This window comes from Emydura macquarii, unplaced genomic scaffold (assembly GCF_026122565.2).
Source record: "Emydura macquarii macquarii isolate MOO-44397 ecotype Brisbane River unplaced genomic scaffold, CSIRO-AGI_Emac_v2 contig_705, whole genome shotgun sequence".
Lineage (NCBI taxonomy): Eukaryota > Metazoa > Chordata > Testudines > Chelidae > Emydura > Emydura macquarii.
The window spans coordinates 6,241,673-6,267,474 of record NW_027130842.1 but is presented as its reverse complement, the minus strand read 5'-3'; the positions used below and the strand labels follow the sequence as shown (position 1 = coordinate 6,267,474).

At 40.8% G+C, this 25,802-nt stretch overlaps 1 protein-coding gene across 3 annotated transcripts in view; it reads left to right on the top strand.

Moving 5' to 3' along the window:
- The window catches only part of HIVEP2 (HIVEP zinc finger 2), a 157,607-nt gene extending 133,123 nt beyond the window's left edge, over positions 1 to 24,484 (top strand). For all 3 annotated transcript variants that reach the window (XM_067542345.1, XM_067542343.1, XM_067542344.1), the window contains 6 exons: positions 528 to 6,167; positions 7,190 to 7,344; positions 11,874 to 12,049; positions 14,660 to 14,761; positions 15,332 to 16,242; positions 21,898 to 24,484. In XM_067542345.1, the coding sequence (XP_067398446.1) occupies positions 738 to 6,167; positions 7,190 to 7,344; positions 11,874 to 12,049; positions 14,660 to 14,761; positions 15,332 to 16,242; positions 21,898 to 22,710 (7,587 nt within the window). In that variant the 5' untranslated portion in view covers positions 528 to 737 and the 3' untranslated portion in view covers positions 22,711 to 24,484. The remainder of the gene's footprint in view (positions 1 to 527; positions 6,168 to 7,189; positions 7,345 to 11,873; positions 12,050 to 14,659; positions 14,762 to 15,331; positions 16,243 to 21,897) is intronic.
- Positions 24,485 to 25,802: the final 1,318 nt, after the last annotated feature.

Below are 25,802 nucleotides of genomic sequence, written 5' to 3'. Positions count from 1 at the left end.
GAGAGCAGGTTACAGAGAGTTAGGACTCATCTCAAAAGTACTCATTTTCAAAAGCACATAGTAATTCTAGGGGCCTCAATTTTGGGGTGCCCAAACTGAGCCATCTTACTGGAGTCTGACTGAAAAACGTTAAGTTTTCAGAATTTTCTGAAAATCAAGCTCTTTATCATAAGGTGTCAGAAATTTGATACCCCAAAACGAGACACCTAAAATTAGTGGTTATTTTTTAAAACATAGGCCCTGGTTTCTAGTCCTAGTTCTTTCACTGATTTGCTTCAGTTCATACTTTGTCCACACATTCTCTGTTCTCACTTCTGTCCATGTGGTTTTGTGAGGCTTAATTAATGTTAGTAAACCCCCTTAATAAACTTGGAAGAAAGATACAATACAAATGCAAAGTACTACAGTATTATTACATTTTCATATTTATCACTTGTCCTCTGGAGAATTTTGAAGCAAATTAAATCGCTCATCAGGTGATTACCCACTTGTATTAATCTGTGTGTTTTTATTTTCTTCTCTTACAGGTAGCGGCATCATTGTGGAAGGGATGAAAAGGACTTTGCTATATTAGATCACAAATATCTCTCTGGATCGTTCTGCATCTCAACACTTTACAGTGGAAAATGTTCAAATGCCATACCAAGTCCTTGCAAATGCGTGATAAACTGTTTGGGAAAGTTCCTGCCATGAACAGAATTGTATGATAATTACATTAGCATACAGACTCAAATCTAATGCCTATAGACTACTGTGTGGAAAGTTCAAAAGAGAAAGAGAAGCCTGTGAACTTGCAGTGGCTCTGGAAAAATGGGAGCAACAAAACTTTAAAAAGCACAGCATTGGACACGCTTCATGTGTCTGCACAGCTTTCAAGTGAACTAGCACTTAAGACCTTGGGTAACAAAATGGACTCTGGGGACACAGCTATAGGGCAAAAAGCTACCTCAAGGTCTGGAGAAACTGCTAAAGTACCAACTAGATGGAGGCAAGAACATTCAGCTGTTATTAAAATGAGCACTTTTGGCAATCAAGAAGTACAGAGGCAACCACAAACGGATCACGAGCAAATCAGAAACACGGCATCAGCACAACTTTTTAGTTCTGGGAAACTCAGATCATCCAGTGAAGCGGAACAGCAAGTCACAGAAAAGCAATATCCACAGCATCGGCCAAGTCCCTACTCATGTCAACATTCACTTTCTTTTCCCCAGCATTCATTGCCACAAGGGTTCTTGCACAACATAAAGCCACATCAGAGCTTGGAAGGCCATACGTGGCAGTTTCCTGGCCACTTGCAGTCAGTTGCCTCAGAGGACTTATTTCCTTTTCACTTGCACGGCCATAGTGGAGGTTTCTCTAGAAAGAAGATTTCGAGTTTGAACCCTGCTTATAGCCAATATTCTCAGAAATTGATAGAACAATCAGAAGACGCTCACAAAAAAGAGCACAAACCCAAAAAGCCTGGCAAATATATTTGTCCCTACTGTAGCAGGGCTTGTGCCAAACCTAGTGTACTTAAAAAACATATTAGGTCTCACACTGGGGAACGGCCATACCCTTGTGTTCCTTGTGGTTTCTCTTTTAAGACAAAGAGCAATCTATACAAGCATAGGAAATCACATGCCCATGCAATTAAAGCAGGATTAGTACCTTTCACCGAGTCAGCTGTATCTAAATTGGACTTAGATGCCAGTTTTATTGATGTGGAAACAGAAATACATTCAGATGGCGAGCACAGCACAGACACAGATGAAGAGCACTTATTGCTTGTGGAAAGTTCTGACAAACTGAGCCCCGTTCCGCAGATCCCACTGGACATTGCTAGCAGAAGTAGCTTTCACTCATCCATAGATGAATCATTGGGAGGCCCAATGAAAGTGCCCATTTTGATTATCCCTAAAAGTGGGCTTCAGCTACCCAGTGAGAGTTCACAGTATGTTGGACCTGACATGTTACAAAACGCATCCTTCAGTACTAAGTCTGACGACTCTCATACAGTTAAACAGAGACTTGCACTAAGACTGTCAGAGAAAAAAGGGCAAGATTCTGAGCAGTCACTAAATCTTTTGAGCCCACATAGCAAAGGAAGCACTGATTCTGGTTACTTTTCCCGCTCAGAAAGTGCAGAGCAGCAAATAAGCCCTCCTAATACTAATGCAAAGTCTTATGAAGAAATCATCTTTGGGAAGTTCTATCGGATTAGTCAAAGGACAGCACTAACAGTGGCAACGGCCAATCAGGAACACAATTTAATAGGTAGAAAGGGTGAAGTGGAGCCACTACCTCTGGTGAGCACCAGATTAGATATCAAGATGCTTGAAGAACATATGTCTCATCTAACTCCAAATAAAGAAGCACTCATTGATCCCAGTAAACTGAGGACTGTTACATCTACCCAAGTCTTAGGTGGTAGCAATACAGAGTCCAAACAATCCCAGACTACAACATCATCCATCAAAAGTGAACTGAACCTTTACCCAGTAAGTCAACAGGGTGACACACCTGTACTTTTAGAACCTCCAGTAGATGCTTCTCCACTTATTAGAAGCAAGTCCATGCCAACATCTTCTGGAACCAATTTAAGTGTCCCCTCATCTTTGAGAGGAAGCCATTCCTTTGATGAGAGAATGACTGGTTCAGATGATGTATTTTATCCTGGGACAGTAGGAATATCCCATCAGAGGATGTTAAGAAGACAAGCTGCCTTTGAGCTGCCCTCAGTGCAGGAGGGGCACTCAGATTCAGACTACCATGGAAGAACAGGGAAAAATATCCTTGTTGCTTCCAGCAGATCAACCATTGGTGAAAAAGGGTCATCCCTGAAAGAGAAGAAATTGACAGCAGGTGAGAGAACCTTCTATGACTATGATGCTTGTGGAAAGCACTATAGGAAATGGGAAGAATTTGAAACTCAGAAGCTGAGCTACAAAGACTTGCCATGTTCAGGTGGAATAAAACAAGGAGGGGAAAACTTTGTTGTTGATTCATTTGGGCAGTCACAGCCAGTGCTATCTGCATATGGAACCCCATTGGAAAACAGAAAACGCAGGAAAGAGAAGAGTGTTGGGGATGAGGAGGATATTCCCATGCTTTGCAGCAGTGGTTCTGGCACCCCGATGGGGATGCTGCCTTCAGATTTTGATCCCAAACCCCAAATTCAGGAAGGACCAAGAAGTGGATTTGCTTTTCAAGGCCTGGATGGTGCTGCCCATTGTCACCTGGAGCGTTTTGAAATCTGTAGACCTCACCTGCAGTCTGGAAGCCTATCAGCTTCATTAGAAGAATCACCTTTAACCGCAGAGCAAGAAAAGACAGCAGAGTCACTGAACAGAAAACCCCCCGGAAATGTCATCTCTGTCATTCAGCATACAAATTCATTGAGCAGGCCAAACTCATTTGAAAGGTCTGAATCTGCAGAACATATTGCTTGTCTGCAGGAGAAAACCTACTCACTGTCTGAAACCTGCGAGAGCGAGATTTCTGAATCTCCAATGAGCCCAGAGCGGGCTCAGCAAACAGAAAATGCTGACGTTGTTAATAAACCCTCTCCATCCCAACAGCCACAGCCATATCATATGCAGCCTAAACTGGTTCGACAGCATAACATACAAGTACCTGAGATCCGTGTTACAGAGGAACCAGATAAACCTGAGAAAGATAAAGAAGTTCAAACTAAAGAGCCAGAAAGACCTGCTGAAGAATTCCAGTGGCCGCAAAGAAGTGAAACTCTTTCTCAACTCCCAGCAGAAAAATTACCACCAAAAAAGAAACGCTTACGACTTGCTGACATGGAACACTCCTCTGGAGAATCCAGCTTTGAATCCACAGGCACAAGCCTCTCTCGCAGCCCTAGCCAAGAAAGTAATTTGTCCCATAGTTCAAGTTTTTCAATGTCCTTTGAAAGGGAAGAAAATACCAAGTTCATCATGCCTCCCAAACAGGACGAGTTTGGAAAACAGTCTGAGTTTTTAACCGTTCCAGCTGGTGCTTATTCACTTTCCGTCCCTGGGCATCACCATCAGAAGGAAATGAGACGTTGCTCATCTGAACAGATGCCATGTCCGCACACTGCCGAAATCCCAGAGATCCGAAGTAAATCCTTTGATTATGGCAATCTGTCTCATGCTTCAGCAGCTGGGGCACCTTCTACAGGATTATCGCCATCACGGGAAAGGAAGAAATGCTTTCTGGTCCGTCAGGCTTCTTTTAGTGGGTTCCCAGAGATACCCCAGATTGATCAAAGTGTGGAACAAAGTATAAAGCAAGAGCAGATGGAACACTTACATGCCGGTCTTCGGTCTTCCCAAGTTGCTTGGCATCATTCTCCCTCCTCTGTGCTTCAGCCCATTCAGTCAGATGATTCTGGAAAGCAGGCTGTTGGTTCTGGTGCACAGCTTAATAATAGTTCCTCCCACCTCGCCCAGCAACAGGCCATTCTTGCAGACAGTCAGGACGTTTTAAGGAATCCCTTGATTCAGCAAGCACCTTATATTCCAAACAAATATCCAGCAGAGCAGCAGCACCTATTTGCACATCAAGAAAAGGTTCCATTTCCTCCAATTCCCAATGCCTTGTTTCAGTTTCCATATCCTGCTGTCTGCATGGTTCCCTTACCAGCTCAGCAACCTATCTTGTGGCAATCATGTACAGAACCTTTACAGAGACACTTGCAACATCATTTTGTACAGCAGTTACAAAATGCTTATGTGAAACAGCCTTTCCAAACAGAAATTCATCCTAATTATCACCTGGAGCATTCTCAAGAGCATATTGGAAAGAAACCTGCTGAATATGTGCACGCTAAAGAGCAGACATACCAGCATTACTCAGGAACATCTGGGCAGTATTCAAAAAATGCCATTGCTAAGTACCCGCCAGACCTTAGCATTAAATCAACAGATACCTCCTCTGAGCAGCATCTGCAGACAAGTTTTGACTCCCTGAGTGATGGATCTGTACAGCCTTTACCAGGAACAGTTGTTCCTGTCAGGATTCAGACCCATGTGCCATCTTACGGTAGTGTCATGTATACAAGCATTTCCCAGATCCTTGCACAGAACAACAGCCCTGCTATTGTAATTTGCAAAGTGGATGAGACTGTTTCTCAAAGAGCATTATCAACAAATGCAGCCATGCAAGGCATAGGATTTAACATAGCCCAGATGTTAGGTCCGCATGGTGGGTTAGAAAAGTATCCTTTGTGGAAAGTACCACAGACTCTGCCACTTGGCTTGGAATCTTCAATTCCATTGTGTTTGACTTCCAGTTCTGACACGACGTCTAATCTGGGAGGAAGCAAACGAATGCTTTCACCAGCAAGCAGCTTGGAGCTCTTTATGGAGACTAAGCAGCAAAAAAGGGTCAAAGAGGAAAAAATGTATGGACAGATTGTTGAGGAGCTAAGTGCAGTAGAGTTGACTAATTCAGATATAAAGAAGGATTTTCCCAGACTGCAAAAGCCTCAGCTGGTTAGGCAGGGCTGTGCTACTGAGCCAAAGGAAAGTGTGCCTTCCATGTCATCCTCTTCACCATTATCATCCTCATCATCTCAAGACTTCCCATCTGCCAACATGCCAACAGCGGACCCTTTTCTGAGCAGGGAAAAGCTTTCCAGTTTTGATTCAACATCACCAGGGCACAAGTCCAGTGGACCTTCTGAAGGAAGAGAGTCACCAGAAGAATTGGATGTGGATGAAACTGCATCAGATATGAGCATGAGCCCACAGAGGTCTTCACTACCATCAAGAGAAATTCAGACAGAAGACCAGCTGAAACAGAAGAAATTCCCTCTTGGTATGTTGGTCCAGATGGCATCCAATCCAAACGGGAAAGCAGCAGGCTCAACTATCCTCCTAACCGATGGAGCAGATTTTCAGCAGATCCTTCAGTTCCCTAGTCTGCGCACTACTACTACCGTGAGCTGGTGTTTCTTAAACTATACCAAGCCCAATTACATTCAACAAGCAACCCTCAAATCTTCTGTTTATGCTTCATGGGGCATTAGTTCATGTAACCCAAACCCATCAGGATTGAGTACAAAGACCACTCTAGCACTTCTAAGGTCCAAGCAGAAGAACACCACAGAAATTTATTCTCTGGCTGCTATGCATACACCTGGAGCTGGTAAACTAACCTCATCAAGTGCATGGAAACAGTTGGCTCAGGTAAACAATTGGTTAAAAAAACCCTCTTTAATGTAGACTTTACACCAAACAAAAAGCTGAAATAAATGATGATGCATAAATCAATGTAAGGACAATTAAAAGTTGATATTTGACAGTTGCAATTCTCAGTTATAAATAGAAACTGTATCTATGATAGTTTCTCTAATGTGTTGAATAGAAAATGCATCATCCCTGAAAGGTTAAATTAATATTCAAAGCATAACATGAACATAATATGTCCTGTTTAAGCAAGTGTGATTATGCTATGTACCTCTTTGTCACTTTTAAAAATATCCTCATTGGGAAATCAAAAAATGCAGCATATTATGGGTGATCATTCCAGGTCCCTGGCTCTTTTCCCACTGATCTTCCTCTGCATGCTCTGACATCTGATTCAGAGTATGATTTAGGTGGTGATGGAAGATGATAGACTAACAGGGCATTTGTGGGCCTTATTTCACATGATTCATTACTGAGGTCATTGCTTAGTTTTTACTCCAGCCTTGTTTTGGTAACAAACATTGATATCAATGGGAGTTAGCTGAATAAAGATAGAATGGAAACTGAATAAGGACCTCCAGATTTGGTCCGAAGTGACCAGCGTGCCATAGCCATGACTGACCAGTGCCCGCCAGCTCTGGTTTCAGAAGCTTTGATGAAGCTCAGAGGTCTTCCTCATAGACTAAGCATTAGAAAATGTATGTTAGGGAAAATACTACTCTGGCAGCAGGTTAGTTTAGATGACCTGGTAAGTCTTTTCCATTTTTCATTTCCAATTCTCTGCTGGAAGCATGGCGCGGTGTTGCTTCTGCTGTGTCACCAGATAAAGCCCCTTTAAAATGTGCCTGTTCTGCTTCTCCTCCATCTCTCACCAGACTTAAAGGGCCAGATTAATTGGCTTCATGGATTTGCACCCAAAATCATAGCTGAATTCAGCCTAGGATGTTTAAACTACTTAAAATGAAGTGTGCATTTATTCTGTGTTCCAGGCAGTAATAACACTCATTGACTTTATTCCACAGATGAAACATGAACCATTCTTCTTGTTTGGCAGCAAACTTGAAAAGAAAGTAGTGGGGAATATTATAAAAGAAAGAGTAAAAGGAGAAAGTCATGGAGATAAAGACATTGCGTCCAAACAGAGTGAGCCAGTACGAATTAAAATCTTTGAAGGAGGGTAAGAAAATGCAACTGGAAATATGAAACCTAGACTGTCATTTCAGAATAAACAGATTTGAACTTGAACGTAGATGAATTAGGGAAATTAACAGCCTTTTGGGCTCATGCCATGTTTTATAGCTTGTGCATCCTTTCTCCTGTTTATATGTCAGTCATACAGCAACATAGAAGGAAACACGGTAAAGCCTGCATACTTTCAGCTCTACTTTGCCATTAGCACAACTATACTTTCTATGTACATAGAAAGCATTACTCTGAATTGTTACATCTCTTATTTGGGACGTAAAATAGGATGGATAATATTTTGATTTGTAGGCAATCTTCTTGCGTTTAATGGACTTCCAGCAGACATCTTTCTGTTATTAAATGCAGTATTATGCACTAGCCTGAACAAGGAAGTTATCCTCTTTTATTCTTATTCCTGGAGTATTTTAGTCTTTTATTGAAGGTTGACATTCAGGTATAAAATTTTAGCTGGTAATAAAATCCATGGTATCAGTGTTTAGATGTAAGAATAAAATTAAAAACAGAACTTAAGCTACAGCTGGCTGCAATAGCAATGTGCTGTTGCTCAACTGATTAAAAACAAACAAATACCAAACAGCTGAGAAAAAAACCTAGTAGTCTGTTCATGGAGTTTTTAGGCTAATGGCATATCTAGCTTGTTAGGATAGGCATATTAAATATATAATGGATTGTATGTTACAGTGTATTCTCAATACATGCATAATAATTGTATTGATATCATAAAAACCAGAAAGGATAGTGTTTGTATGTAGGTAGTGGTGAATGTGCAGGTATCCAGCTGGGTGGTTCTTTTTGCACGTCAAGCCTAAGGGCTCTCCTTACCCTGCAGCAGTGTTTCAGGATACCAACCAGTCAGGACAGGGTCACAAGACATTCAGCAATCCATTTAGTCTTCTGTCATTTTTCACCATTCAAAATCTCAGCCTCCCTCTCATTAAAATGCTTGTGTGTGTACATGTTCATTAAACAGCTTGTGGTGGGTGGGGGCAGTCTCAATCAAATAAACTTTTGATTATTCTCTATAACCAGTAGCATATCATCTCTGAATTTGGATCACCCATCCTAAGGGACTCGATTTAATTTGTATGCTGAGTGGACAGAAGAAAATAGTTTAGCAAGAAAAGCAACTAAGAGGAGGCTCTGAAAGATGTTAGTATAAGCAGGCCACCCTATATTGTACCTAAACCTTTTTGCACCTTCATCAGGAAATGTGATATGTTAACTACACCATCTTAGATTTTCTTACATACTGATAAGGTCTGAGGGAGTAGGAGCATAAATCTGTCTAAGTGAGTGTAAAGGGATATAACTTACAATCTTATCACCTATGAATTTGTCCAAGTATAGCTCAGGTATCTTTAGACAGTTGTAGTATAGAAGAAAGAAGTTAGGCACCTTGTTGTGTACATTTATTGCTGGACTTTAATAATCTCTGTAGACAGGCTGTATCTCTCTTTCTAGCTTATGGAGTTTCCCCAATAGAGATCTCTTATCTGTATCGTGACAGTGTGGAGAATAGTGATTCTATTGTGTTAATGCATCTTCCTTATAGATCCATTATAGAAGGGTATAATTTTGTGTAACAGTGTCATTGTTTGCAGAAGGGTACATTAATTCTTTTCACTAGCTTGTGTTTTGGTCCTTTTTTTAAACAGATCTAGTATTCTTTACATGTCATCACTTAACATTAGTTCATCATTGTCTGTAAGAGATTCATCATTTTGTCTGGTTTTTGTTTTATGTGATCCACGGAAGGTAGTATACAATCAGAGCATTGTTTTGTGCAAGCTTAGTCTTTGCACTTTGCCTGTGCTGGTTTCCTCACAGTTGTCATTCTAAAGGCATTATTACCAGTGGCAGGTAGCTTGATTCAAATGAAGTTATTTGAATAGCAAAATCTGCTTTTCATCACCTATGACTACAGAACCCCAGGAGGATTGGAAGTGATATTCCGCTAGGAAACTCAACAGTTTTAAATTTCATTAGCTTGTATTCTACCTCCTACAATATATTTCAGTCAGTTACTTAGAGTTTACACTGAAAGCAGGATGGGGAAAAACCTTCCAGCTCTTCAGACACCATGCTGTTTAATGACATTTGCTGGATTGCAACTAGAGTTCGTGGCTTGTTTATTTTGTTCTTTTATACTAGTGATGGGCTCAAATTAGAAATCCAAAATAAAATGGCAGTTTGGAGTGGAAATGCATGACTCAGGGGCATTGTAATATGCTGTTGAGCCTTTTAACTCAAATCCAGCCCAGATCAATAATGACCACAGTTGTCGCATGATGACTGTGTGGTGGGAAAAGTGAAATGAGTGATGACTGAGAGTTTTGGCACAGATACGAGTCAACAGGAAACTCTTCGCTATAGATCAGCTCACTTTGGGCTTAATTTTCAGACAGGGTCACCTAGTTTAAATGCCCAAATCCCACATTCAGTTTCTATTACTATTATTTATAGTGTCTAGGAACCCCAACTGAGGATCCAGGAACAAGACCCATTGTGCTAAGCCGTATATAAAAGAAACAGAGAAGACAGTCCCTGCCCCAAGGTGTTAGACAGGACAGATGTGGTGGGATTGGTGAGAAGATGAAATAACAAAAGGAACAGAGCTTAGTAGAAAAATAGATGTCACAACACATCAGTTTGCTAGCCAGTGCTGGTTGAGAGCAATTTCTAGGCATCCCATCAAAAGGTGGTCTTTAAGGAGGGATTTAACAGACAGTAAAGTTTTGCTGTGAAGTGTTTCCCATGCATGGAAGAAAGCATGAAGGTTTTTAAGAGAGAAGTGGGCAGGCAGGTGATCCAAGCTGCCACCGCTGGCAGAGCAAAGGTGAGAGATGACAGCTGGATAGGAAAGTTGATTTGATGGATTGGGCAAGGCTAAATGAAGAGGAGTCTGAAAGGCACCAAGCGTGTGTTTTGTAAGGTGGAGAAGGGGGAGGGATATGGAATGGAATGGAATGTGGTTGGAGTAATGAGGCAAAAAGTGGATCCTAGTAGCTGAGTTTTGAATGAACTTGAGAGGGGTAATGTAGCTGGCCAGAAAAGAGATGGGGATAACAGTAGTCAAGTAGCAAGATGCAGAGGGCCTGAACAAGAGCCTTGGGAGTCTGAACAACAGAAAAAAGGTGAATCTTTTAAACGTTACGCAGGGAGAAGTGTGAAGACTTGGGCACAACCTAGATATGTCGGTCTAGAAGAGAAGGCTAGTCAGAGATGATGCCCCGATTATGGGTGGATGGCAGTGCTATCCAAGGAGAATGATTGGGAAATGGGGGAGAGCGGAGAAGCATTAGCATTGGTGGGGAAAGATTAAAAACACTTCTAAGCTAAATGTTGTTTGAGCAGCAACTTCTGGGGTCCAAATATGAAAACTGGATCCACATTTTGGTGGATAATGGGACAGAGATGAGTAGGGAAGAATATTTTATGTATGCACTGCAAATTCGTCTCAGTACCTCGAGTCAGAGATGCTGCTTCACAGGTGAATCACAAAGTTTGAGAAAAATTGATGTTTAAAATTTTTCAGCACTGTAACCTTAAAATGCTGTATAGTCCTCTAGAATCCTGTTCAGTGTTAAAAGAATCTTCCATGCAGTCCCTTCTTTATTTTTAAGTGTCAGCTACCACTACAGATAATAGTTGGTGAGCTGAGCCTCCCCCAGAGCCTGCTGATTTCAATGGAAATGGTGGGTATTCTGCACTTCTCAGGGAAAGAGCAGCAGAAGGGAGGGGTTAGATACATTATTCTTTATCAGCTTTATTTCCTGTAGAACACTTAGGGTGAAATTCTTCCTTGGGCAGAATGTCCCCGTTAGGCCTATGCATCACTTAAATTCCACTTCAGCCTTCCAAGTAGCCTTGTGCAGGACCTCTACACACAGCTGGGAACTGGACCCTTCCTATAATCTATTTCAGTGTTAATCATTCATCATGATTGTCAAGGAAATACGCAGTTTTGCATAGGTTTGCATGTCTTATTCATTGTCTAACAGAATGAGACAATGTAAGCTGCAACAAACACTAGGAAATGCCTTTAATTCATTTAATAACATATTTGCTAAGTATACACATTGTAATGAAATTTCCAGTTTCATTTCAAGGAGATAGATATCTTAATGTGTTTCACTCAAGGTGCCCACATAGAACCATATTCTGGGTTGTCCTTCTGTCTACTTAAGTGGTATCTAATCTGTCTCTTAACAAGGCTTTTATACCCATCCTCATCAGACCTGAGCCCCCTGGTCTCAAACTGTTAAACAATAACTAAGACTTGCAAACGTATTCAAATTACTGCATTTCATGAAAAGTAAATACACTCTGGGCCCCAACCTGACAGTGCACCGTTTGTAGAACTCCCACTGACTACAGTGGAAGCTTTGTGCATGGAACGCCAGTAGGATTGGGCCACAGAGGGATATAAAGACACTGTTTATGACGTACATGTATGACTTAGTGGCTATATAATTTAAATACATTGCCCTCTTCCAACAGGTATAAATCAAATGAGGATTATGTATATGTCAGAGGACGTGGGCGAGGAAAATACATTTGTGAAGAATGTGGGATTCGCTGCAAGAAACCCAGCATGCTCAAAAAACATATCCGCACTCACACCGACGTACGGCCTTATGTATGCAAGTTGTGTAATTTTGCCTTCAAAACTAAAGGTATTTGGCCTGTTCTGCTTGAACCCACCCTCCCCGCAATTCCATAATTATTTAGCATTCATCATTCCAGTCAAAGAGGAAACTCATCAAAATAAGATGCTTTTATTTATGAACATGGGACTCCATTAAATATATTTTCTCTCATATCTAAGTGATTCAAGGATTTATGTGAGACTGAGAGACTCCTTGCATAACTTAATTTTAAGAGCTGTAGGCTCCTACCAAACCCGTCTGTCTGCAGAGGAAATGTAGTGGCATAAGAACTGCCCTTGCAAATACTACTTTATGCTAAAAATGTTACATGGTGCAAGTTTTAATTGCAGCAATCTAAAATACTCCAGGGACAGTACACTTGTAGTGGCATAATGCAGAAGCAGAGCTTCAGCTGCAGAGGAAAGCATGCCTTCAGGGTCTCGTACAGTGGTTCAGTTTCAAGTTTATAAATAATGTACAAATCCACAGACTCCCAGGTGGGCCACTCCATCCACAGTTGCATTAATTATGAATAAAGATCTGATAGCTTGCGTTCACATGTATTTATCAGCACTGAAAAATAACTTCCATTTGTCACCCATAGGCCATGGCTAATGATATTCATTGCAATTAGGATTTGCTTTGAAACTACCTCTTTAAAAAAAAAAAAAAAGTCAATTTCTTTAACAGCATTTTCCATGTAAATAACACGTTTGAGTCTCCTCCTCTCCATTTCTTAACATCATTTGGATACTGATAAAGAAAAGATATGAGGTCAAATCCCACTCCCCGTGCACTGCCTGAGTGACTAGGCTCTGCACTGGACATATTCATTGTGTAAAAGGGGAAGGAATCCTACCCCCCGGGTCACAAAGTAATAGCAGTGCGGCAGCGTGACTGCCACTGCAGTTTTAGGACTGTCAATCTGTGATGCAAAAGAGCTGTGAAGTCCTGCGTGGGGTCTGAACATCCACATGCTTTGCCCTGTGCAGCCCTGTGCCCCCACCACACACACACACCTGCACTGAGGATATTCCCCAGTGGGCTGACAAGTCAAATATGAATGATTCAGAGACTGGTTTTGACGTTGCATGGCAACCATTAGGAACTGAGAGTCAGGATTCCTGAATATTTCACATTGAACTAAATCATGTCTGGTGATTAGAGGACAGGACACAGAGCCAGGAATTCTGGATTCTGTTCCCTGCTCTGTCACTATGGCACTATGTGGCTTTGGCAAAGTCACCTAACTTCACTGCGCATCTGTAAAATAGATATAAAAATACTCATCTCATAGGATTATTATTTATTTACTGATATTAACCTTGTCAATTCACTTCTCTAACATCTGTCTTCATGCCTTCTTCCATTGTGCCCTCGATACATGGACTGATCCATTCCCCTCTTTTTCGTCAGATCATTCCTCAAGACCCACTTTTTCCATAATACCTGCAAATAATTAGCTATCTTATTCAGGAAAGGTCATGGGGCAATCAGATCTAGCTGAGGGGTATTTTTAGTGATTTTTTTTTTTGTTACTTCAATAATATATGTATATAATGTTTATTAAAATATATGCATATTGGCCCTGATCCTGCAATCTGCACTAATTTCTTACATTGCAATTACATTGTGAAAGCAACAACCTATTTCAAAACACTGTACATGAAGCAGATTAATCATTTTTACAGTGTATCCTGTCACTCTATTTCTTTCAAATGATATGTTGTTGTTGTTTCTTATTTATATAACACTGGTGACCAGAGAATCAGGACTCCATTGTGCTAAGCACTATGCAAACACCGAGTAAAAGACATTCCCTAATAAACCCACTTTCAAAGGTCCCAATCCTGCAATAAACCTTGTGTTGGCAGGCTTCTGCCTATTTGCCCACAAGCAACATCATGCTTGAAATCAGTGGGGCGCCTCACAGGCAGAGCCCGTTCACTAACTGTAGGAACGGGTACTCATTTGAGGTAAGAACCTACAAGGAGGCATAACAGACAAATAGAGGGAGTGTTATTGTAATCCCTGTTTAGTTCCCTGCCTAGCCATTATTGGGTGGCATTTTACCTTTGGCATCATGATAGAAATTAGTCTTGAGGAGGGATTTGAGGGATACTAGGATTGTGGCTTTACAGATGAGTTCAGAGAGGCTGTTCCATGCATAAGGAGTGCCATGGAAGAAAACATGAAGTTGCTTGTGAAAAAAACGAACATACAGGCCACTGAGGCTGGCAGTTGTGAAAGAATAGGAAGAAAGGGTGATATGATAATACACAAGAGGAAGATGAGTAAGAAAGGGCTAGGTTGGAATGGCCTTCAAAGTACTTACAAGAAGGGTTTAATTGATGCATACGTTAGTGTTCATTGTCCGTTATCAGCTCTCTGAACTACTGCCACTATTTTGCTGAAGAGAGAGAGGTTTATTTGAGCAGTTTTTGGGAAGATGTAAAATCCCACACTCATTAAATTACTCTGGCTCTGATGGGGATTGAGTTGAATGAGTCAATTCTGCTTGTTTTTAACCTAAAAACCCTTCTATCGATTAGGCGGGGAAAAGAAAAACAAAAACTGACTGGGAGAGATTTCTTCGCTGATGTCAACTAATTAGCATCATCTCTGTACCTTTGATAGGAAATCTAACAAAACATATGAAGTCTAAAGCACACATGAAAAAATGCCTAGAGCTGGGAGTATCAATGACATCTGTGGATGATGCCGAAACTGAAGAAGCAGGTATGTCACAATGAGTTAATTTAGCTGGAGTGGTCTTTGTAGTATGCAGATGACTCATTATACTTTGGCATAGTGGATGACGTCAGAGGATAAGTTAAGAATATTTTTGGGAGAGGTTTTATTTAAAAAAAAAAAAAAAGTCTTTTGGGTATCTTAACAACAAACAATAAACACAGAAATAAATCTGACACATTTGTTTGAGGTGAATTCTAATTATTTAATACTACAGCTACTGAGGCTGGGAAAAAATTCTTACCATTAAAATGTCCTCTGTCTCATGTACAGTTCTAATGTGTTGGGTGTTAAGTGTTCTAATTTTAATAGTGTCCAAAGAACATGAAATTCACCCCTGTGCAGAGGCATGGAGGATAGGTTTTGGGCTGGCCTTCTCCACAGGGGTGAATTTCACTCAGGTTGATTATGGGGTTGAATGTTATTATGCATATTAAGAATTGCAGTTTAGTTTCTGTCCAGTGATGCCAAAGGATGTTCTGAGTGTGCAATGGGTGCAGGATTGGACCTGAAATGTGTGTCTGTGCGCACTTGATTGACTTGCCATGATTATTTCAGAAAACATTGAAGACATGAACCAGGAAGCAGAGAAGAGCAGCAGCATGGCAGGCATATCAACAGAACACCAGTTTTCTGATGCTGAGGAATCAGATGGGGATGACGGAGATGACAACGACGATGATGAAGAGGATGACGATGACTTTGATGATACCCAGGGAGACTCAACACCAAAAACGAGATCGAGAAGCACCAGTCCCCAGCCCCCCAGATACTCTTCACTGTCAGTGAATGCTGCAGCGGCAACCTATGGGGCTTCTCCTGACAGTTCCATTTCAATGGGACACTCCTCCCTGATCAGTTATTTGGTTACTTTACCTAGTATTCAGGTTACTCATCTTATAACATCAAGCGACTCATGTGAAGACACACAGATGACAGAATATCAGAGGTTTTTCCAGAGCAAAAGTACTGATTCAGAGCCCGACAAAGACAGGTTAGACATACCTAGTTGTATGGATGAGGATTATATGCTTTCATTAGAGCCCAGCTCATCCCCAAGGGACTTCTCACCTTCCAGCCAACAGTCCTCACCAGGGTATGATTCTTCGCCATATAGAGATAATTCACCAAAGAGGTATTTAATGCCCAGAGGAGATTTGTCACCCAGAAGGCATTTATCACCAAGGAGAGAGATTTCACCAATGAGACACCTTTCCCCAAGGAAGGAAGCTGTGTTGAGACAAGAGTTATCACCGAGACGGGATAGTTCACCAAGACGTCATCTGTCACCGAGGAGGCCAATGTCACCTGGAAAAGATGCATCTGCCAGAAGAGACCTGTCTCCAAGGAGGGAGAGAAGATACATGGCTTCAGGGAGAGCAGCATCACCCAGGAGGGGTCTGTACCATAATCCAGCATTGCCTATGGGTCAATATTTACAGTCTGAAACCGTTCCATCAGGACATGGAGTAAGTATGAAAGAATATTTCAATTCTTATTTTCCAAACCAGTGCTCTTATTTAACCTGTACAGAACTTTTAAAAGAACTTTGTAAACTTGCATGCTGGAATCATTCCCCTACAACTTCTGGAGGAGGAGGAAAGAGGAGGCTTGGAGCCTCATCAGAAACTTGAGGACAGAACACTGGAAATTTATAGTTGATGTGAACCAAGTCACAACTTTGACTCAGCCACTTGCAGTAGCCTGGTACAGAACATTACAGACTTGAGGCCAGATCCCCAGCTGAGATAAATCAGTGTAGCTCCACTGACTTCACTTTCAATGGCGTTATGCTGATTTGCACCAACTGAGGATCTGGTGTAATCTGGTGTGATCTCATGAGCTATTTTACATTTAAAATGTACTTTACCGAGTGATTTCTGGTTGCTCCTATGGATTGGTAATGAAATGTAGAGCCTTTCACCTCCAAATTGCCAGCTGAAACTCAGTCCAGACTAGTAGTGAGTAAGACCCTTTATATTGCAATGTGATGTACATAGGTACACCACTGAAGCACAGGTGAAATAAACAGAAGTACTGATGTAAATGAGACTCCAAATGGGAGTGTAGAGGTGTTTATATGCACTACTTTGCAAGATCAGGGCCTAGAAATTGTCATCATCGATGGTAGTGTTTACATCACACAAACCACCATCGCAGTTGGCAGTCACATGGGTGACACAAGGGACTGAATGGAAGCTGACCTATCTTCAAATTTGCATGTGTTTCATCCCAGTTAGTCTGTTAGAATGTCGATGGAACAGTGGAAATAAAATCTGCAGTGCCGGTTCCCAGGCTGTACCTGCTCTGTGAATGAGAGAGACTTGGCTTTCAAAAGCTGTCAGTTCAGCACCTTTCACAAGCCCTAACATTTGCAAAGCTCCTTACGGTAATATAAGTCAGAGTAAATAAATGATATTTTTCACAAATCTATTTTACTCTATGATTTAAGGAATCACTTCATTTTTGTTTAGGATGCTTCTTTTGGTCACATTGTTTTCACACTGCCTTTCATCAACACGTGTTGGTTCAATACAGGCAATCAATGACAGAACTGTAGATCCCCTCCTCCGACAGTATGGCAGTACTGTCCTCCTTTTACGTCATCTGTCTTGTTTGTTCACTACAATTATGATTCTTTCCTCTGAATGAGAAGAATGGAACTGTGGACTTATCAGAGTAGTAATTTCTAAACTTTTGCATTAATTTCCTCGTGCACTTTAGCACACTTTAGTGCATCCCACAGACAGGAACATAAACACCCTGAAGCACTGCAGCTAGTGCAGAAAAACGACACGCAAACCATTTTTACTGGCAAATTAAGCAAGCAAAGAAAAGGATAAAATAGTCATTCACTTATCAGTCATAGTATCTTGGCATTGAATGAATATTATATGAGACCCCACAGCTGACTTTGTTATACAGTGAACAGAGAGCCATACGGCTCCAGAATGACTAAATATCCTGTATGTGAGACACTTCCATTGATATACATATTCCTGGAGGTGTAATAAAATTGGTGAAAGGGGATGTGACAAACTTCCCCATGGGCAACGTGACAATTCTTGCTGTTATAATTACGCTGTGAGTGCTGTGCCTAGTCCTGCAAGGTGCTTAACACATTTTGAGAGGTGTTTAGTACCGTCAGTTGCTCTTTCAGATTGGCTCCTGGGACTACAACATTTCTGAGATAACGTCAGATCCATTTCAGTAAAATACATAAAACTCATGCCATAATAAATAAATGGCAGTAATTCACTGCCATCTCTCCTGGTTTTTTCCTTCACATTTTTGGATATAGAATATAGACCTAGAGAGGACATCAGTATGACTGAGCTACTTTTAAAACTCTTTAATCTAGTGGAGAAAGCATAGCAAGAACCAGTGGTTGAAATGACAATTTCAGATTAGGAATTAAGCAGAATTTTTAAACAGTGAGGGTGTTTAACCACTAGAACAAAGTACAAAGGGAAATAGAGGATTTTCCATCTCTTGTCTTCAGATCAAGACTGAATGCCATTCTGGAAAATATGCTTTAATCAAACACCATGTATTGGGCTTAATAGGGGTAACTGGGTGAAATGTAGTGACCTGTGATGTACAAGAGGTCAGACTGGATAATCTAATTGTCCCTTCTGGCCTTAAACTCTGTGAAGCTAAAAAACACACTTCTGGGTAATTTTTTACATCTATTCTTATTACAAATAACACCTGAGATTACTGTAATGGAAAACTGTAAGAGGGGAAAAAGTGGACTATTTTTCATTTTCAGGATTTGGTAATTAGAACTTAATTAACAATTGTGTCACTGATGAAGAAATCAGAGGAGAATCCTGCTCACTCCTGCATAGCTGTGCTGGCTCCACAATCCTAATAGGAATGAAAAACTGTACAAAAATATATATATTTTTAGTCTGTAAAACAAGCCAAACTCTGAATACACAGAGTTATCAGATCAGTTGAATAAGAAGGGACTAACTTTGTCTGCTGTGCCTTGAAATTAAAACTCCCATGGGAGTTTTTGTGAGTTAAGGATTTGCTTTGGTTTCCTTGGCCAAAAATGTTCCTTTTTCCCCATTGTTCTGGTGGGCTTTGATTGGCTGCCACCCTCCATTTCCGGTTGGCTGCATTTTGGTGTTTGTAAAGTGCTTTGGGATTAAAAGCACTGTATACCTATGAATTATTATTATTGAAGAATTTCAAGAAAACATTAGAAAGGCAACTATTTTTGTAGGGGGCTACAAAAAAAGAAAAATTATATATGCCTTCTGCTGGCTCTACAATAGCAGTTAACTCACAAAACACTCACTCCAAAGTAGGTTTGACACTATGGTGAAATTGGCGCACAATGACGTTTCTTTTGGCGAGTTACATTGCTATCTACCTTGCACTGAAAGACACAACCCTGCATTAGGGTGTGTTGGGGTTGTGCTATGGTGGGGTCTTCGGGGCATATACTGCAGCATCAGCATGGTTGACCTTTAAAGAGATTCAGTGTCCGCTCTGCTGGCCAGTGCAGGGGGCCCTTCCCCTTCCTTCACGTTTTGAGGAGATTAGTATCGCTAGCAGTGGCCAGGAGTTGAGTGGTCCAGAAGGGCTGGTAAACTGTAGTGGAGGCAGGGTTCACATTGAAAAGGAGGATTGCACGCAACTCAGGTACATTGTAAGGCATTGCATCTGATGTCTAGCAATTTCATTTTTGAAGAGATGTCTGTGCGTAATTGAGGGCCTACTCTTATTTAATCTTTCCTCTTAATTTCATCCTAAATGCAGATAGGCCTGAATCAAATCCCAGTCTAAACTCTCTCAGATTTTGGAGATTAGAGGGATTCAGTCTGTGAACTGGCATTTGAATTTTTCAGCTGGCACCTATTTCTATAATGGTTCAAAACCAGAACCCTGGATTTGAACACCCCTGAGTGTTAGGAGGCTCACGTGGATCCAGAGGTGAATACTGTGATGTGGGGCCCCTGTATAATTCTAAGTACATCTAGGACACTGCAGGATCTTAAACCCTATAGCAGCTTGTATCATATTAGCCATTTCTATGTGAGGTGTACTGACTGCTTGCTGCTGTTTGAAATTCTTGCTGGCTACAACAGGGGGAAGTTATTGCTTACAGGAAACCAGACTCTTAGCCCATTAGGGGTTCCATGCTCCTAGGTGCATTCGTCTAAGAGCTACTCTGCTCTGCTCTGCAGCCAATTTCTGCATTGCCATTGCTTTGTTTCTATTCTGGTCAAGTCTTTGTGCGATGTGCTAGCGTCAGAGATCGTGGATTGGGAAACACTCAAGAGGACAGTCAGATTGAGAAACAGTCTGGCAGACCAAAGAAGGAAAACAAAATTCTAGCAGCTGTGCTGAGGGACCATGAATTTCTAAAACCAGAGCAGGCTGACTCTCTAAAGCTTGTGCATTAGGGAGCACTGAAATAGTTATGTCTTTCTGCACTGTCAGCTTGGTGGTCTGGCAAGTCCATTTTATTCCTCAAGCTTTGTATCTCCTCTGGCAGCATAGTGAATTGCCGCAGTGCTTTCCTAGGACAGTTTTTTTGGGTTTTTTTTTAATGGGGTTTAAATGTCCCATTCTTATATAGGGGAAACCCTGACATAGATTATTCTCTGAGTTCAACATATCTCAGGTCACCCCTGCTGCCCCAGCACTGATTTATATTGAATATGACAAAGCTGCCCTGTAATGTGAGATTCAGCCATCAGATAGCACAGACACTGAATCTTTAATTGTCCCCTAAACCAGTTCCCTGGTACAGGATCGAGTGGGTGGTTAATGACTTGAAAACTAGGATTTCCCAGTGAAGTGCTGATGCCTAATGCATTGGCATTTTGTGGCACAATCTCCAGGCTGCTCACACCAGCACTGTGGTTAGCTGCACAGCTCTTGAGCGGTTAATAGACTCATGGTCACTCAATCCCTCCACTTTAAAGCAGTGATTAGGATTGTAGTCATTTGATTCTGATGAGAGTCTCTGGAAGCTATGTGGATATGCAAATATAGTCCTATGTTTCCACCGTCACTATTTCGCTGACCACCAATAAGCAACATGTAATCGTCAAATAAAAAACAAATGGGAGGGGGCTCTGAGTGGCTTGGGATGTGATTAGTACAGACTGGAGGTGAGCGTTTCAGTTCTGGGTCACTCTTTCAAGACAGGAACTGGTGGAGAAAGACCAAAAGTCAGTATCTTGTGATTGCAGTACTGTGGCCTGTGGAAAATCCCTTCCTTGCCTCAATCCCATTCCAAGTGGATAAGTGTCTACGTCACGAAACCATCACGTCAACCGGAAATAAACTGCCACTCTTTGTACTGTCTCATATTTATATTGAAATAGTGCCTGGAGGCCCCAATCAGGATTGGGCTGCTGTTGTATGAAGCACTGTAGGAATACTTGCCTTCTGTCAATGGAGGCCAAGGATTTAAACAGGCATGGAAATAGAACTAGGCTTTCAACAAAGAGGCGCTATGAGATGAGGCAGTCTGGGGAAGCTGGCTCTGATGTTACTGGTGTCATACCTGTTTTGTGGAACAGAGGGTTTTAGTCTCCTGGGCTTCAGTCCTGCAACTTTCACCAGAACTAAAATTTATGTGTGTGTGTAATTGATTTTTTTCTCATACTAAGAAGTTTATTTCCCTGCTGTAAGGATCTGATACCAAATGCAGACTGCCAACGCCAGCACTGTAGTTATTTACACAATTTGCAAGAATAGGGGTGTTGACCCTGATGTCCCAGCCAAATTTCATCTGGGGCAATAGACTCTACTTGCCTCAAAGTTCCTCTGCAGTTTCAGTTGAATATAGTATTCTTCATTTGCTAACCTAAAATGTTGTACGTTGGTGTTGTGCACCGTAAAATAGCCACCACATGTCACCTCAGAGGGAGGCGTCCCTCAGGGCAGGAGAACCCTATGTATCCCCTATGTCCTTTGTTTAAGCAATTAGTAGAGTTTACAAAGTGCTTAAGGGATCCATTTGGATGAAAGCTGCTATGTGAACAAAAGGTCATTGTTTCACATGCACAGCTTAAAAGAACAATTGGTAGGTATGAAAGCTTCAGGAGTGATTTTGTGAGTAGCAATACTGACTGTTTGTTTTTTTCTGTTTACAGAGAAAGGGATTGTCTCAGGGTCCTTACTTCAATGTGTATGGAGAAAAAGGAGTTTCAGATCATCATGGGTCTAGCCTGTTCCCTGATGGTCCTATTGACTATGTCTTCAGTCACCTTCCATTACACTCCCAGCAACAAATTCGAGCACCTATCCCCATGATGCCTGTTGGAGGTATCCAGATGGTCCATTCAATACCTGTGGCCCTATCAGGTTTACATCCTCCGACCATCTTACCCCTGCAGAGTGAGAGCTCTGAGGAAAAGCAAAGAGTAACTTCGGAAACCTTTACAAAAGAATCCTATATCATTTCTAAGCATCATGAGAAATGTACCTCTCCTCACATTTTGCACCCAGCTTTTCCATCCAATGTATCCTCCTCTTCATTGCTGAAACAAAGCACTTCAGAAGACAGTTTAATAGCTACAGAAAGGGAACAGGAAGAAAACATACAGACTTGTACAAAAGCCATAGCCTCTCTGCGAATCGCCACAGAAGAAGCTGTTCTGCATGGGACGGAGCAGCCGCAGAGGGCTTCTGAGCCACATCAGAAGCCCTTAGAAAGTGCACATTTTAGCATTAAACACTTTAGTGGATCTGAACCAGGCCAGACCTGTGCTTCAGCCACCCATCCTGACTTGCATGGTGGTGAAAAGGACAGTTTTGGTACATCACAGACTGCGTTAGCTCATTCCACCTTTTACAACAAGAGCTGTGTGGATGTCAGACAGTCAGGCTTTCCCAGCAGGAAAGAATCTCCATCAAGCACACAGGAAAGAAAAGATACATCATCTGAGAAGAGCAAACTGCATTGATCTGAGATGCCTGAAGACTTTTACCCATACATTTATTCCCCCCACTCCTTTTTTTCCCTAAAGGTAGAAGTATTCAACTTTACAGCATGCCTGTTCTAAGTTACAGTAGTTTGCTATTATATATACTTTTGTTATATCAAAAGAATTAGATAAAATGACAAGTCATCATGAGCCTGACCAAAATGAAATTTGAAATTCTTATTGGGTCTGGTACTTTTAAATTGTACAGATGTTTGTGCCTTTTCTTTACTTTGCTTATATTCTTATAAGCATTTTTTTAGCAGTAATTTGTACATATTTTAGAATTTGTGTATCTGCTTTGTAATAAATGTAATTTCTTTCCTTTTTTGGACACTTGGATCTAAATGATGTAAAGCAAAACAGCATCAATATATATGTGAGGTTGCACTAAAAGCATATTTTTATATGATTAAAACTGAAAAGCTTTTATGTACAGCTCTGATTCTGTAATACTAATATTTATTTACTTTGTTTCATAAATTGTAAATTTTTTTCTTAATGTCGTGAATTGCTTTTCTATGTGAAGCATGGGATTTACTGTTGCATAATTAGAACAAAAATGTATATTGTAAACAAGATATTTAAACTAGAGTATCTTATCTTATTCTGCACTTATGCATTAGTTTAAAAAAAAAAAAGATAAAGGATGTATCAGCCAGTTCTTAACTCTTGTAATTTTTTTGTCTCTTGTTTGCTGGATTGACTATAACTTAAGTGCTGATTGTGATTTCAGATTGATAGTACCGTAAAGCATTAAAGTAAAAACAATGTGCTATTGTGACTTTTTTCAAAGCTTTATAAAACAGTTATAAATATATTAAAAGTATTTGGTCTTATGTGAACATGTTGATCTATATATTCTCCTTTTAAAAAAATGGGAAAACATTCCACCCCATGTAAATATGTACAAGTGCATCACTGGTACAATTTTATGTAACTCATTTGGACAGTGGGGGTTTGATCTGCTGCCATTGAAGTCAATGGGCTTTGTGCCATTGGTTTCAAGGAAAGCAGTGTCAGGCCATAGTCAACGCAAACCTATACTGGAGTGTCTTTAAAAATGAGGTGACAAAGCACATCTGACTCCATAGAGCTTGGTTGTCGGCTGGCCCAATGGCTTGGCAAGCAGTGCTGTGCACTGTGTGTGGCAGACCCAAGCTTGGGAGTGACCTTGGGTGTCTCTGCACAAACTGATGGTGTGGAGCTTAGGTGTGTTGCAGAGGGCTCGCACTTTGAGTCTAGCATGGTGGGAATGGGGTGCAGGGAGAAAAGAAGATGGACACTTGCTCTCGAACACCTCCAGTTGGTCAATCCCTATAGTGATACTGGTATCAACTTTAGGGAAGGCTACCTGTCCTCCCTCCTGACAGGAGGACAAACACCACAACTGTGGTCATCAGCCCTCCTGGCTAGAGAGAGAGCACTACAACCGTGGACATCCTCAGGGCACAGAGTTTAGGGGCAAGAAAGTATTCTTGTTCTTCAAGAATACAGTATCTTTAGGACACCATCTGGATTGGTTTTCAGTCAGTTGGGGGACAGCCAGGAGGAACCCATGCCTATATGTTTGAAGATGTGGTGGGTTACCACTGCCATCAGCACACACACTCACACAAGAAAAAAACAACAAAAATATGGGTTATCTTTTGTGCTATTTAGTAGATTATAATTCTGTGAAACCAAGTTTGTATATTGAATTACAATACAATTAAGGAGTGTTCTTTAAAAAGAAATAAATATACAGTTACGTGAATGAGATGTCTAGTTTTCATGTGTTCTTTGAATTTTAAAGTTTATCTGTAAAGTCCATTTAGCATGAAAGTACATTATCTGTGCCATTTATTCCTATCTACATTGCTTAGTCTGTAGGGGTTATGTGTGGATGAAACAGCTGAAAACGCAAATCACACTTTGTCCTCCTACCAGATAGCATCAGACAACATCATTTTCCAATAATGAGATGTTGGAGCAGGTCCTCAATTGTCACAATTTACCCCACCTGAGGAGCTGCTCCATTATTTCCACTGCAGTGTGCTTACTGTTATTCCAGGTTCTTCTTATGGGAGGCTTGCCAAGTTGCACCAATGCCAGGAACTGGCTTATCTAAGCTGAAGAGAGGAGAAGCCAGGATATCTAAGATGCATGCAGAATCATGCACCCATATAAAAGGGAGGAGTCAGTAATAAACAAATTTTTTAAAAAAATCCTATCTGGCAAAAAAAATTGTTATTGTGCTCATGTGCATTAATGTATTAACTCAAGAACAAACTGCCCTGCACAATGGACAAATCATTTTTTTTTTTTATTAGAATGGTAAAAGGTTTATTAGCATTTCCATAATAACCCCCCTTCTATTGTGGGGTTTAAAGCTTGCTTGTTTTAATTAATTTGTGGCTGCTATTTACCATCCAACTTCACAGCCTGGGAGCAATTTTTTTTTATAATTGTTGATCAAGTGACATTGAAATTATTACTTGGGATATTTTTTGGTTAAAGTGAAGCAACTCCAGACCTGGTTTCAGATACTTTCTATTTTAATGCTGATGATATGTTTTAATGCATTAGAATTTATACAGTTCTTTGACAATCATAATAAGCATTCTACACGTGCTAAGTATTTACTAGTATCATTATTTTTTATAATTTGAAAGAAAAAAAATAGAAAAACTAACATGATGCAGACACTTGGGGGAAAATTTTCAAGAGCACCTAAGTGAATAGGACCCTAACTCCAATTTTCAAAAGTGACTTAGGGGGAGATTATCAATGTTATTTAGGCACCTAAAGATGCAGACAAGCACATAGTGGGATTTTCTAAGTGCCCAAGCTACCTAGGCTCCTAACTCTCATTGGTTTCAGGAGGTTGGCTGGTGGAAATACATACTTACATATGCACTGTTTCATGCCCCTTTCCTTATCCAGTCATAGTCACATGCTGCTGGTCATTTCTTAGTACTTTTGTGTGATGGGATGGACAGAAACCAATAGAGTAGCTCTAAAGTATACATGCTCTTATGTAAAAATGCTATAGAAATTAACAGGGATGAAAGGAAGAGGTTTAACACAGAGAT